At 42.8% G+C, this 14,600-nt stretch overlaps 1 protein-coding gene across 1 annotated transcript in view; it reads left to right on the top strand.

Moving 5' to 3' along the window:
* The window catches only part of LOC147431362 (3-oxoacyl-[acyl-carrier-protein] synthase I, chloroplastic-like), a 67,143-nt gene that overhangs the window by 41,039 nt on the left and 11,504 nt on the right, over positions 1-14,600 (top strand). Inside the window, exon 2 of the mRNA XM_086493966.1 lies at positions 12,767-13,113. Within this exon, the coding sequence (XP_086350092.1) occupies positions 12,767-13,113 (347 nt within the window). The remainder of the gene's footprint in view (positions 1-12,766; positions 13,114-14,600) is intronic.

Raw genomic sequence — 14,600 nt, forward strand, 5'->3', positions numbered from 1 at the left:
GTATCCAGACCATGCCACGTCACCAGTTTGTGACAGTGATGGCTAATTTTGTGGGAATTAGGGTTGCAAGAAGAGACACATAGCTTGGAGAAGACGAAGGAAGCTCAAGGCACACAATAGAGAGTGTATTACTTAGTGTGCAATGGAAGGATGAGTTAGCCCTAGAGTGAAGGGCGTAAATACATTGCACGGGGGAAAAAACCTCCTAGTGAGGGAAAAAATGCCCTGGCAGTCCTAAGTATGTTCACACACATCACTACCACATGTATATCCCCCCTAGGAGTGATGCGGTGAATGAGAGCTAGCACATAGAGTATAGGGAAGTGCCATGCCATGAGGACATGATCAATCCACAAAGGGGAGTAAGCCCAAAGCTTTGCAGAAAGCTTAAAACTTCTCACGAGACAATGCCTTTGCGAAAAGATCTGTAAGGTTGTCCTGTGTTGGTATATAAGCCAAGTTGATCTCTCCTACCGAGAGCCTCTCCCTGACATAGTGGTAATGCACCTCAATGTGCTTTGTGCGAGCATGAAAAACTGGGTTCCTCGCAACTGCTAATGCGCTGTGACTGTCAGTGTAGATACTGTTGGCAGTGTCCTATCCAACACCCAAATCAGCCATAAGGCGTCTGAGCCATACACACTCAATCGTAGCTGTGAAGACTGCCCTATACTCAGCCTCACAATTGGTAGTGGCTATAGTAGGTTGTTTCTTGCTCAACCATGATATGCATGAGTTGCCAAGCATGAAACAAAAACCACTTGTGGACACTCGTGTGTCAAAACAACAAACCCAGTTTGAGTCTAAAAAGCATGTAAGTCTGCCGGCAATGATCCCCCCTTGGGATAAAACAAGTCAAGATGTAAAGTGCCACTCAAGTAGCAAAAGATCCTATTGACAGCCTGCCAATGCTTAGACCCTGGGCTACAGCCTGCCAATGCTCAGACCCTGGTCTATTATAACAGACTTGGACACTCCAAGTCAAGAATCTATCGCGACTTGACAGGAATTCACTTCAAAACACTTCACAATTTGATTCGACACCGGCCCGGCTTCCGTGCCAAGACGTAATTGCCCCAAAGACTGGCGCCCCTTTCGGTATTTCTTTTTGTGTTAAAATCTGTGCTCAAAGTACAAGGGAGTGGGAGGGTCTCACTCTCAGACTCTGCGTCCAGATGCTCTACAGAGTGAGAGCCCTGCCCACACTTATAAAGGTTTACAAGGGATGCCAAAAGCAGAGTCTGAAAAGTTGTCAATTAAAAGCATTCATCTCTCAAGTCATTGCTTGGTAAATAAAGCAACTCAAAAATAAAACAATTATTCCCAAAAGCTGCTTTTAACTTTGCGTAGAATTCAGCCCTGATTTGCGTAGGCAAAAAGCGTTCGTACAGCTGTCGTAAAACGTGGAATTCCGTACAGCCATGCCACGTCAGCATTTCGGGTTTTTCGTCGGATTTTGCGGACCTACCACGTCAGCATTTCAGCATGCCTCTTTTTCCGGGACTGTCCACGCCAAGGGGAGGGTATGTGTATACAGGCTGCCACGTCACTAGTTTGTGACATACCCCCCTCTTGAAAGCATTGTAATCGCCCTCGATTACGCCCGCAAAACAGACAGAGGCCATAAACTGTCTTAGCAGACACTGACTGTTAGTATCGATGCACTAGGAACACACATCTAGCACATGTACCAATCGATAGTCACATCACAGGATATCACAGGACGTCACTTGACATCACAGGACATCACATGACAAATCACATTCAAAATTCATTCGGATCTCAGACAATGATGAATCGACAACATATATAGCAATGCATCTAGATCCCCACTCGGGACCTCATAGATGCCCAATTAACTAATCCTTATTGCAATCACGTCTATCGAGATCTTTTAGACCGAAATGCTACAATCATTTCGTCTATAAGTTCTTGCACTTGGTTTAAGTCAAGAACAAATTAATATCATATTATCGGGAATTCCAGTTCATAAAGTCATTACAGCAGAATATTGTCCGCTCACAGTATTCCTAAAACTCAGAAGAGACATCAGTGACTTTAGTATAAAAAATGAGGGCAATCTGTTGACAAAGGAGTGGAGTGGACTCCCCTCTTGTGCATACCCATTGCACCAAATTCCGCCCAAGTTGAGTTCGGGGTTCCATTTAGAATAGACTATGCTAATCCAAATGCTTGAAGGTAAAGATTCACAATCTGAGGAGTATCTGCTAGGTCCTCCTTATCCATCCAGTTCGCATCCAATGCAGGATAGTTCTTGAATTTAACCAAGAACTACCTCATTGCTTTACCCTTAATATTTTCGTCTTTATGTGCCAATATCTGTTTTGGAACAAGGATCTCCTCGTTTTCTTCCACTTCGGGCTACTCATTAGGCTCCCCATCTTCGGGCGCATCGCCTTTAAAAGGCTTCAAGAGACTCACATGAAAAGCATTGTGAATTCTCCAAGTATCGGGTAGCTTCAATCTAAAGGAGACATCATTTATCTTTTCGGAAATCTGGAAAGGTCCGTAGTATCGCATACTAAGCTTTGGAAAAAGCCTCTCCTTTCCCTTTTTCTTTCTCAGGCGTGCCTTCTCAAAACATAAGAGCACCCAATAGTTCTCCTTCAATTTCAAATCGCGACGATGGCAATCTGTTGCCTTTTTCTGTCTTTCTTGAGATTTCTGCAAAGCCTCGCGGACCTTGGCAAAAGCCGGTCCAAGTCACGCGTGTACTCATCGGCTTCAAAAATCTTATCTTTCGTGCTTAGGAAGGGTGGAACCTTAGTAGCACCTTTAATAATCTCATATGGCGTCTTCCCCATCGAAGAGTGTATCGTGTTATTGCAGGCAAATTCCACCAAAGGTAAATCCCATTGAGTCTTCTGATCCGAGATGTAAGACTTCAATAAATCTAGTACCATTGAATTAGCAATCTCTGATTGCCCGTCAGTTTGTGGGTGGAACGATGACGAGAACTGCAACCGCGTACCAATGTTCTCCCAAATAGCCTTTCAAAACAAACTCATAAATCTGGCGTCCCTGTCTGAGACAATCGTCTCAGGCATGCCATGTAATCTGAAGACCTGGGCCACAAACAGTCTCGCTAAGTGATCTGGCTTGACTGTTTTCTTCACTGGAATGAAATGAGCTTGCTTGCTAAATCTGTCAATGACAGTCCAGATACCATCGTCACCACTTTGTGTTCTCGGGAGATCAAAAATGAAATCTATTGCAAAACTTTCCCAGGGGCGGGTGGGTATTTGTGGCATACTGATCGACCATATCCTCGAAGCTCCTATGATGTATCGCGGAAATAGCCAGAACCAACGGCTTTCGGGACAAAGCATCTGGCACCAAATTCTTCTGCTTGCACATGGACAATTTGGAAGTGAAACTGTGACAAGATGTTCGCCCACCGCATCTGCTTTTTCGAAAGCTACTTCTGTGACAAGAAGTAGCGTAAACTCTGGTGATCTGTGAAGACCGTAAAATCGGCTCAGAGTATGTAATGTCGCCACTCAGTAAGAGCATGGATAACCGCCAAAATCTCTTTCTCATATATCTGTGCTGTCAATTCCGGCCTTGAAAACAATCGGCTTTTGTAGGCAATGACATGGCCTTCTTGCATTAAGACCGCACCCAGACTACGACCACAGGCATCACAATATACTTCAAATGACTTCTGCAAGTCCGACAAAGTTAAAACTGGTTTTGTAGTCAATTTCTCTTTCAATGTCTGAAAGGCAGTCACCTCTGTGGATCCCCACGAGAAAGGGACTCCTTTTTGCGTCAACATATGCAAAGGGGAAGCAACCTCTGCAAACTTTCTAATGAACCGCCTGTAGTACGAACACAAGCCCAAGAAGCTTCTAACTTCATGGACATTCTTCAAATTAGGCCAATCATGGATTGTCCACGCCAAGGGGAGGGTGTGTGTGTCTATACAGGCTGCCACGTCACTAGTTTGTGACAGCTATACATGAATCTGCTGACTTGTGAGATTGTAAACTGAATATCCGGCCTCGTGTTGCATACATAAATGAGGCAGCCAACAGCAGTTTGGTAAGTGTGACATCGGCAGGATCACCAGCATCATGAAGACTCAATCTTCAAACCTGTTACCATGGGAGTGGCAATAGGTTTGCAATCTTCAAGTCCAAACTTACATAGCAATGTCTCTATGTAACTTTTAGGACACAAGGAAATACCACCATCACACTGCTTAAACTGTATACCCAAGTAATGATGCAATAGCCCCAAATCTTTCATCTTGAAAGTAGCATTCAAATCAGCCTTAAATTCAGTAATATGTCTCCCATTTAGTCCAGTGATCAGCGTCCACATAGAGAACGATAATGAGAAGTACATCACCCTCACGCTTTATATACAATGTGCTTTCTGTTGGATTGTTACGAAAGACTCGTTTGACCAAATGAGTGTCAGCCTTCTCATACCAAGCACAAGGATGTAGCTTCAACCCATACAAAGCTTTCTTACATTTGTACACTTTATCTTTCTGCCCTTTAATGACAAAACCGTGAGGCTGCGTTACATAAACTTCCTCAAATATGTCACCATTCAAGAAAGCAGTAACAATGTCTGATTGATGTACATTCCAACCAAAATGAGATGCCAATGCACATAGAAAACGCACAGTAGTCATACGACAAGTGGGAGCAAAAGTCTCTTCATAATCTATGCCTCTTTGTTGTGCATAACCTTTTGCAACAAGTCGAGCCTTATAGCGATCAATCTCACCATCTGGCTTGCGTTTCAACTCGTAAACCCACTTTGTACCAATGGCCTTTTTGCCAGGAGGCAAATCACGTAAAGTCCATGTGTCATTTTCTATAAGTGCATCATATTTTGATTGCATGGTAGCCATCCAATTTTCTGAGTTCTGTGATTTATCAAAAGACAGAGGTTCCTCAATATCAGATAAATTAGACACAGCCAAAGCATAACAATCTGATGCATAAGATGCATGGCAAGAACCTGAACGAGTACCGCAAATACCTGTAGCCTGCTCATTCTCAACCCTTTCCTCATCAAGTACATCATGTACATCTACGCCAGTAATAGGCTGATCTGTAACATTTTCAGAAACCCCCATAGGCTGTACATTTGCCTCATTGGAATTTACATTCGAAATTCCACCACTGAAAAGAGGCAACAAAGTGTCATAAATGTCCTGTGAGCTTATATTTTTTGTCTCTAGTACACGACAACAAGGACTTAACAGAATCTTCCACAAACACATCCCATGAGACCAAGATACGCTTTGTTTGTGGATTATACAACCTGTAACCTTTGCTTTCAGCACTATAACCAACAAAAATACATTTGACAGCCTTATCATCCAATTTCCTGCGTTGTGTTTGTGGCTCCAAAGCATATGCCAAACAGTCAAAAACACGCATGTGCTCAATAGAAGGCTTTCTATCATGCAATGCTTCTAATGGAGTCATAGACTGCAAAGCTTTCGTAGGACACCTGTTTAGTACATAAGTGGCACACATGATGGCCTCAAGCCAAAACGAATGCGGCAAAGCTTGACTCTTGACCATACGTCGTGTCATTGCTGTAAGTGACCTATTTTTCCTCTTAGCAACACCATTTTGCTGAGGCGTATAAGGCACTGTACATTGGTGTTTTACCCCACAACTAGCCAGGAATCCATTAAACTCAAGAGACATATATTCCCTCCCTCGATCGGGACAGAGGGTGCCCATAGTACATTTTGAGACATTTTCAGCCATAGCCAAAAATTGTTTGAAGCACATAAATACTTCGGACTTGTCTTTAAGCGGATATATCCATGCATGCCTGGAGTAATCATCAGTGAAAGTCACAAAGTAAAGGTAATTTCCCAAGGACGGAGTTTGCATGGGCCCACAAACATCACTATGTACAAGCTGCAACCTGCATGTGGCCCTAAGTGAACCATCCTTTGGAAACTTCGAATGCTGTATCTTACCCAAAATACAGCCTTCACAAACATGTTTGATAGGGGCTTCAATAGGCGGCAAAGAAGCAACCGTATCATATTTCTGCAAACGTAGCAAACTGATAAAATTCAGATGCCCAAAATGTGCATGCCAAAGTTTTGCATCTGAAATAGCCTTAGAATCCCCAACTGCATTTGCAAAATTCTGCCCACACTTGTCATATAAAGTGAGCTTATATAGCCCACGTCATAAAATGCCAGATGCAACAATTTCATCACCGAAACTGAGATCATGTACTGTACATGTGTCATCTACAAATTCTAGCAAGCGCAGATACAGACAAAAGATTCTTCTTGATCCCAGGTACATACAATGCATCAACAAGTGTGAAAGAGCTACCATTTGCAGCAGTAAGCACAATCTTTTCAATTCCCTTGACCGGACAAGAGGCATTGTTGGCACAAGTGATTGCATTCCCATGAGGGACATCCTTGAGAGAGGTAAACAAGTCACGGATGAGATGTAATGTGCTTTGTAGCACCACTATCAAAGTACCACACTTCAACATCTGCAGCAACTGACAAACATGCATCATGGACAGAAGGATCATAAATGCACTCTGCACTAAAAGCCCATTGTGCTTCAACATCAGCATCACAGTTTCCTTTCACAAAAGACTCAACAATAGCTACATTTGTAGTGGAACCTTCTTCTTAGCCTCTTTGGCCTTCAACTTAGGACATTGCTTGATCAAATGATCATTAGCTTTACATTAATGGCAACGCATCTTCTTTTTGCCCTTATCATCAGAATTTCCACACAAATTGCTGCCAAGAACATGCAATTTACCACTTGCAAAAAAACCATGAGACGTGGCTACATTGCTAATACCACCTTTTCTTTGAGCAACAATAAAGGCATGTTCAACTGCACGTTGTTTAGTCCTGTTTTTTTTGGAAAGTGACTTTTGCAACAACAATGTGCATAATGCATTAAACTGGACAACTTTAGGATTTCCTTGGGTCACAAGTCTCCAAGTACTGGCAAGGCATCAAGAACAATTTGCATAAGGGAACTGTCTGAAATGACTTCACCTACAGAAATAAGTTGCTCATTGATATCCTTGACACCAGCAAGGAAAGTGTCCATGTCATCTTCCTCGTGCATAATCTTCGACTCTAGCTCTTTACGCAGCAATGTAATTTTTGCCTCATTGCGACTTGCATAAAGACCCGCTAGAATATCCCAAGCTTGTTTTGCAGATTTTGTTGAACGAATGTGAGGAGTAATAGTGCGCTTCAAAGACGACGCAATCAATGCATAAGTCCGTGCATCTGTTTTGCTCAGCCGTAGGCAAAACAGCTCTGATAGCAACAATCCTGCCACCAAAACCTACAACATCCTCAACATCGCCTTTATCCTGAGAACCAAGACGTACATCAATGCCCTGTACAATGTTCCAAACGCCCTTTGACAGAAGGACATGTTGCATCATTTAAGCCCACATAAGGTAATTGTCCCCATCCAACCTATCCTCAGCAGCAAACATCTTGAACACATCTGTGTTGTTGTCAGCCATGGCAAATGCTTCACCTAATGTGAAAATTGTTTGAAAAGAGGAGAAACAGAGTGGGAACAACATGTGCTATATAGCACAAACCGTAGAAGACTGTACAGGACCTGTTATGTAGAAAACAACACTGACAGATATTTTGCACAAAATGACGAAATAGCCTGTGCAATACTGCCTGTAGTGGAAACGGAGGCCGAAATGAGCCCAAATCAAAAATCGACCTGTGAACGCTCGTCAAAGTTCACAAAATCGGAGAAAGTGAGTAGGCGTGTGTTGGAGCTGTTGGCGACTAAGCCCGGGAGGATGCAACCTGCATTGATACCAATTGTTGGAATTAGGGTTGCAAGAAAACACAGCTTGGAGAAGATGAAGGAAGCTCAAGGCACACAACTGAGAGTGTATTACTTAGTGTGCAATGGAAAGACGAGTTAGCCCTAGAGTGATGGACATATATACAATGCATGGGGGAAAAAACCTCCTAGTGAGGGAAGAAATGCCTCGACGGTCCTAAGTGTGTTCACGCACATCACTGCCACATGTATATTGTAACAAATTTTACTACGCAAGAATATCAAGAGCTCCGATCTAGAATGAGACTCCTTGGATGAGAGTTTTCTGGGAAGCCAACGACCTAGGATATCAAGAGCTCCAATTTGGAATGAGAAATTGTCCCTCGGAATGACCCTCGGAAATTTTTGAGCCAACTTGAGTTGTTTTGCAGGTATATTGTAATCGCGGACGGTTACTTTCTTTCAAGATGGGGAGATGTCACAAATTGCTGACGTGCCAAGCCATTGAAGAATGGAGCCAACCTGCAGATCCTGACGGAGGGGCCTAAACCCTAAGAAGCAGCAGTAGAAGTTTTACCAACTTGCAAGTCGTGCCGAGCGGCCTATTTTTAAAGAGGAGTTTCCACCACCCCGTCTGATGGGGCCCAAGTGACCTAAAGACATCAAAGTCAAGCAGGACCCACAGACACACATAATTTTCCCTTGCTAAATCGTCGATGACGTAGCAGTTGTACGACAATCCTGAAATTTGTGCTGACTTGTTGACGTGGTAGCCTGTATGGAATTCACGTTGGTGACTGCTGACGTGGCAACCTATACATAAATTTTCCTTAATTTGCGTTGATGCCTTTTGGGGCCAGATGCTTTTAGAACTTGAAGCTTTTCATGGCAAAGGGCCTTTAAATATGAGCCAAGGGCTCATTCTCTAGCATGCTCCCCCGTAGGGGTGCAGAGGATGGAGTACCGCGTTGTACTGAGTTCAAGCATTATAAAGAAATACTGAAAGAGGCGCCAGCGTTTGGGGCATGTGCTCTCTTGGGGTGGAACTCCGCCACTTCCCGTCTCGTGTCGTGCATCTCTTTCAGTTCAATTGTTATTTGAAGTGCTTAAAGTTGTTCAATTTGCTCTTTTCTGTTGGCACATGATGCCCGTTCACGTGACATAGATACTGACTCTATGTACTAGAGTCCACAAGAACGTATATTCACTAAACATGCAGTTCTCAAATCTCACACTTAGTCACACTGAATACTGTGTTTCAATCATTCAATCTAGTCGTCTTATCCGTCCAGAAGTCTTGATGCACCTAGATCCCTATATAGCCATCTCATCCTGTGTAGCCATCTCATCCCTCTGGAACTTTTGATGTGCTCACCATAGTATCCAGTCATCTCATTCATATCTTGATGCACTAGAATGTTATTGCATCATTCGTCATCATTCCTTCATTCAAATTTTAAAACAAAATAGGCCCCTCGGCAGGACTTATAAGTTGGAAGGTTATTGTGCCTTCTTCTTTATTAATTTGGGCTCCTCGGCGGGTGCCCCATAAGTAGGTACCTTATCTTTTCTCTAGGGTTTAGGCTCCTCGGTTGGAATGTGCAAAACACGGTCAAGTTAGCCCACGACCCCAAGATCACCTAGATGTCCTAGTGCCACACAGATGATACAGATACAAATACCACATAGAGAGAATTGTTCACGACACAGGATTATGGCTTTGACCAAGAGATTGGCATGGACCACCTTCCTAGGGAGAGTGAATTTGTGACTGGCCAAACAAACGCATCGATCAGATGCGTCTATGACCTTGATGCAAAAACCCTAACCCTATAACCTGTCACATACCGCCTTTTAAATCCAAAACGATCGTCCTCAATTGCAAGGTGCAAGAAAATGCTACATTTATTCAACTTAAAATCTCACAATTGATCATTCAGTCATGCATTCTTGTGTCATCATGGTGTGCACAAAGAAGGGGCGCCAGTTTTTGGGGCAGTATCTCTGGGTGCGGAACTTCGCCGTGTTGCGTCGTCTCTCTCTCTCTCTCTCTCTCTCTCTCTCTCTCTCTCTCTCTCTCTCTCTCTCTCTCTCTCTCTCTCTCTCAATTTTGTTCAAATCTTTCAGTTTTTCTTGCGTGTGTTGCACTTGGCTTGGAGTATCCAAGTCTATGACACGTGTGGTCTATCGGTGACAACACATGGTCTAGTTTTGCGTTTTAGACTTCTCAATCTGACCTTCTTGACATTTTTGTGGATTAGCTGCTGGAGCCTGGGCCTTGATGGATTGCGGCTACTTCCTGTTTCTTTAGATGAGTGACCACGGATATTCTTTGGCACCTACGACTGTTGAGTCTTACAAAAGTTGTTTCCACACAGTTCGGGACATCGCTCTTGGGTTTTACTAAGGATCCAAGTTGATTTGAGTCACCATTTTAAATACAATGTGATGCCAAGGTGGGATGTATTATCTTTGAAGCCATATGGACCAAAGACTCGCCAGGATTTCAAGAGTGCCTTTTTATTAGGACTTTCTTGTTGATACCTTTGAGTCTCGCAGTGGGGCAAGATTTGAGATGGAGAGGCACTAATTGTTTTTAATCCAGGATCCATGGAGGATTTCTGTCCATTGTCGGTAGACAAATTGGTAATTGACAAATAAGGACATATGGGTAAGGGTGCCTTTATCCCTTCTACTCCACCTACTAAATCTTATCGAGTACATTTCAAGGATATGCAGATCCAGTGGATTTCCTCGTTATGAAATTAGAAGGTTGTGATGCAGAATTAGGAGTTCGTGATGCTCTATTTGGGCATGCCTTGGTTCTGTCAATATTTTGCTGCACTCTACGCTTGAGACCAACAGATCACCCTCAGACAGAGGAACAAAGAAGTACAACTGTATATGAAACATGTAGCAGACAACAAAGCCGAAAAGCTTCAGTTTTAGAATGAATCCTTGATTATCAGGACTGTAGACCAAGAAGAATCAACTCATACGAATGTATGGATTTTTATATGTAATTCTGAATGTATAATTGTAAGAAAGGATTGAATCATGACATAGTATGGCAGATGGCATGTGAAGCATTCCATTGTGGCTTGTTAGCAAGGCTTGGTCGATGATCCTTTTGCCAGTGACAATTTCCAACGCCCTCTAAATGGTTGTGGGTGAACGGTTGCATCCAAAGCTAGGTTGCCCCATGAACGACATGACTTTGGGTGACTTTTTAGACCCTTTGGAAATGTATTTAGCTAGCTTTATTCTGTGTCCCCCCACATAGCTTCGCATGATTGCTCGTGAGCAGTGTACATGCTTTTGTGCGTGCTGATTTTCTCTCTCTAATGTTTCTCTTTCTAGATTGTTTTCTCTCTCTGAATAAGTTTTGTATCAAACTTTGTTTTTTACTCTCTTCTAGTGGCTTAATTGTTTGGATAGGTCTAGAATGGTCTATTTGAGGCAAGAATTCTTTTTTACTCTTGAAAGAAGGAAGTTACCTATTTTAAATGTAGACACTGCTATCCTTACTATGCATGATGGAGCTTTAGTTTATATTATCTTGTACTTGATTCAAGAGTCTATAACTTGTTGTAATAGACTTGGACACTCCAAGCCGAGAATCTAATGCAACACACTTGAAAACAACTGAACAAAACTGAGAGAGAGACGACATGCCACCGCAAAGTTCCGGGCCTAGGGAGATTGGCCCCAAAGATTGGCGCTTCTTTTAGTATTTCTTTATTATTAATGCTTCACAAAGTACAATGTCCGAGGGTCCTCTTCAGCAGTGCTCCCACGCAATCTGCGGGAGAGAGGCCGTGGCAATTCTTATATAGGCCCTTGGCCTTCCCAAAAGCAGTGTGCATGAAAAGCTTCAAGTCTAAAAGCATCTTGGCTCAAAAGCTAGTGCTAGAAGCTGCCAACGCGATTTGCAAAAATTCGTACAGGTGCCACGTTAGTAGCACAAATCACGGGAGTCTGTACGTCAGCATGTCAGCACATAATCCGGGTTGTCCATACAGTAGTGCCACGTCATCAACTCCACGTAATTTTGGGTTCTTGCTTTTATTTTATAAGGTTTTAGGCCCCTCAGCCGGGTTCCATAAGTTGGGCAGGTTAGCCTAGCCCCTTTGGGCCCCTCGACAAAAACCTACAAGTTGGTAAAACTTCTTCTGCCTCTTTTGCTAGGGTTTTGACCCCTCTTGTGTCCGGAGTCCGTCCTTTAGGTTATGCTACATCATCACTTTGTGACACGTGCATTGCGCTTTGAAGTTGAATTTGCAGTACACATCTGCACATGCACGTGCACGTGTGCACACGCACCACACATACAAATGACCAGTTTGAGAATGGCTGCAAACTAGGTGTAGAACACCCTGCGGCATGTCCCTGGCATCCCTCTTCTAGTTAGCCAGTCTCATGGAACATTAAGGGTAAGCCTTCGGATGAAGAAAGACTCCTAGCTTCTCGCCCTCACCTCACTTGTTGTATTTGGGTTTGGAAGGAAACCCTGAAAATGAATTTAGAAAGGCCCACTAAGTGGCAATGAGTTCATGTATTGGTTTATCATCAGAATGGTTAACAGCTGTCATTGACTCATCATTGAGATTGGAAGTGCAAGATAACCTGCTCAAATAGATCAGAGAGAACCGAATGGTGGCCGATCTTTCGGTCTTGTGGTTGAGAAGAAGAGCTTGCATCCTTCGCATCTGCAGGTGTATCATATGCTATTTTGGGTACATTTTCTAAGATCTGAAAAATTCCTTTTTTGGTTGGTCCTGCTCTTCTATCCATCTTTCATCCATTTTTTGTTGAACCTTCTCAATTGATGTGATCTTACATTTTGAACATTTAATTTTTGTGAACTTACTTTCCAAGTATCATGGAGATATTCTTGTTTTGAAACAGCAAAATTTGTTACAAAGTTCTCATCACTTTTACTTTGGTTGCAGGTAAAAAGCATGTAGTAAGAGCTGCGATAGCAGGTGCTCCAAAAAGAGAAAAAGATCCAAAGAAGAGAGTTGTGATAACAGGAATGGGTCTTGTTTCTGTCTTTGGGAATGACATTGACATTTTCTACAACAAGTTACTGGACGGACAAAGTGGGATATCTCCCATTGACCGATTTGATGCTTCCAGTTTTCCTACTAAATTCGCAGGTCAAATTAGAGGTTTTTCTTCTGAAGGCTACATTGATGGAAAAAATGACCGCAGACTTGACGACTGCCTCCGTTATTGCCTAGTTAGTGGAAAGAAAGCGTTGGAAAATGCAAACCTTGGATCAGAAAATCTAGAAAAGGTAATTTAAGATGTATCGTTTTGTTTGGAAAAGTTTGTTTGTCTCAATCTTGAAAAACAGGCCCTATTGTTTGTTCTTGCTCCAGCCTAATGTGAGACCTTCGCTCCAGCCAAACTTAGATGTGAAGTTAGTCTTGGCAGTGTCATGTCAAAGTCCTTGTTCTCTTGGGGGGTAGTGAGACCCTTTCTGGGTTCTGAGGGGGTGTATGGGACGATTGAAGTCAAACAGGAGCAGTACCACCATTAGAGGCAGTCTGGCCTATTGCAGTACTGAAGTTCTCTAGGTTCAGTGCTTATAAAGTTTACAATTCTGTTGATTCCCACAGTCGATAGTCATCTTTCTTCTCAGAGACTGTGAGGAGAAAGGAAGGGCAACTGCAACAAGATAGCCAAGGCGGTCACTTTCAAAAGGAACGCACAGCCTTGGTCCTACTTGGTCTAAGATAGGATTATCTCATTTTGTAATAGTACAAAAACATCTCACTTGGTAATACATGAATTAAGGTGTAGAACCTAGGGCCAGTTGAATAAAAGGCCTACAAATGTATCTCCAAACAGACCGTGGCTTGATGCACTGACTATGGTGCTAGCATCACTGACTACTGCTTGATATGGCTGCCTGCACACGTACATGAAGGACCTACCAACTATTAGTTTTTACGAAAATCATCAATTACGATGAAAATTAAAAGACCGGCCCCGAAAATAGCGAAATGTGCCAAACTCAATCAGTACAGACACAAAAGCGCTCAAGACTGTTTCAAGCACCCGGTAATGTAACATTTAATGGCCTAAAATCTTATGTGTAGCGGAAATTAGCATGAATATAGTGGGCATTTCATTAGAATAGATTCCTAATGAGAATTACAAGAGTGCTTGGGTGGAGAGAGCAACAAAAAGCATAACACCTAGTTAGATAGCATCGACAATACTTTCAAAAGAGAGAGCAATTAAGCTATTGACAACAGTTGAGGACCGGATTTGCATGGAGCCGGTCCCCCCTCCAAAAGGCTTTGTATTATGGTTTCTCCCATCAAGAGAGACATTGTACAATACAATTCTTTGTGTTCCTTCAAGACTAGCTAGTGCAATGAAGATGGAAGCTTCATACACCAAGCAAAACACTTAATCAAACACAACTTGAATTATCCCCGTTCTCAGACCCAAGACCTCACACACCTTCGAAGATGGTGAGAGCTAGCAGGGTATGAGAGTAGATTGAGAAGAAAAAGAAGTATCTTACGAGAAAGATGTACATCTCCTCACATAATCACTCATATTAGCATAGCTTAGCTTAGTAATTAGCTTGGTAGAGAAGATGAGCATGCATTGAAGCTTGGCTCTTGGTTGGATTTGCATCCATATGCCAAGAGAGTGTTGATGTAGGCTTCTATCTCACAAGCTTGGAGTAGGTGATGAGCTCTCCATTAAAGCTTGGGAGGAGATAGAGTATTCTTCCTTCACACATGGTCAAGTGTGAGTGTGTGT

This window comes from Adiantum capillus-veneris, chromosome 21 (genome assembly GCF_014529385.1).
Source record: "Adiantum capillus-veneris isolate H3 chromosome 21, ASM1452938v2, whole genome shotgun sequence".
NCBI lineage: Eukaryota > Viridiplantae > Streptophyta > Polypodiopsida > Polypodiales > Pteridaceae > Adiantum > Adiantum capillus-veneris.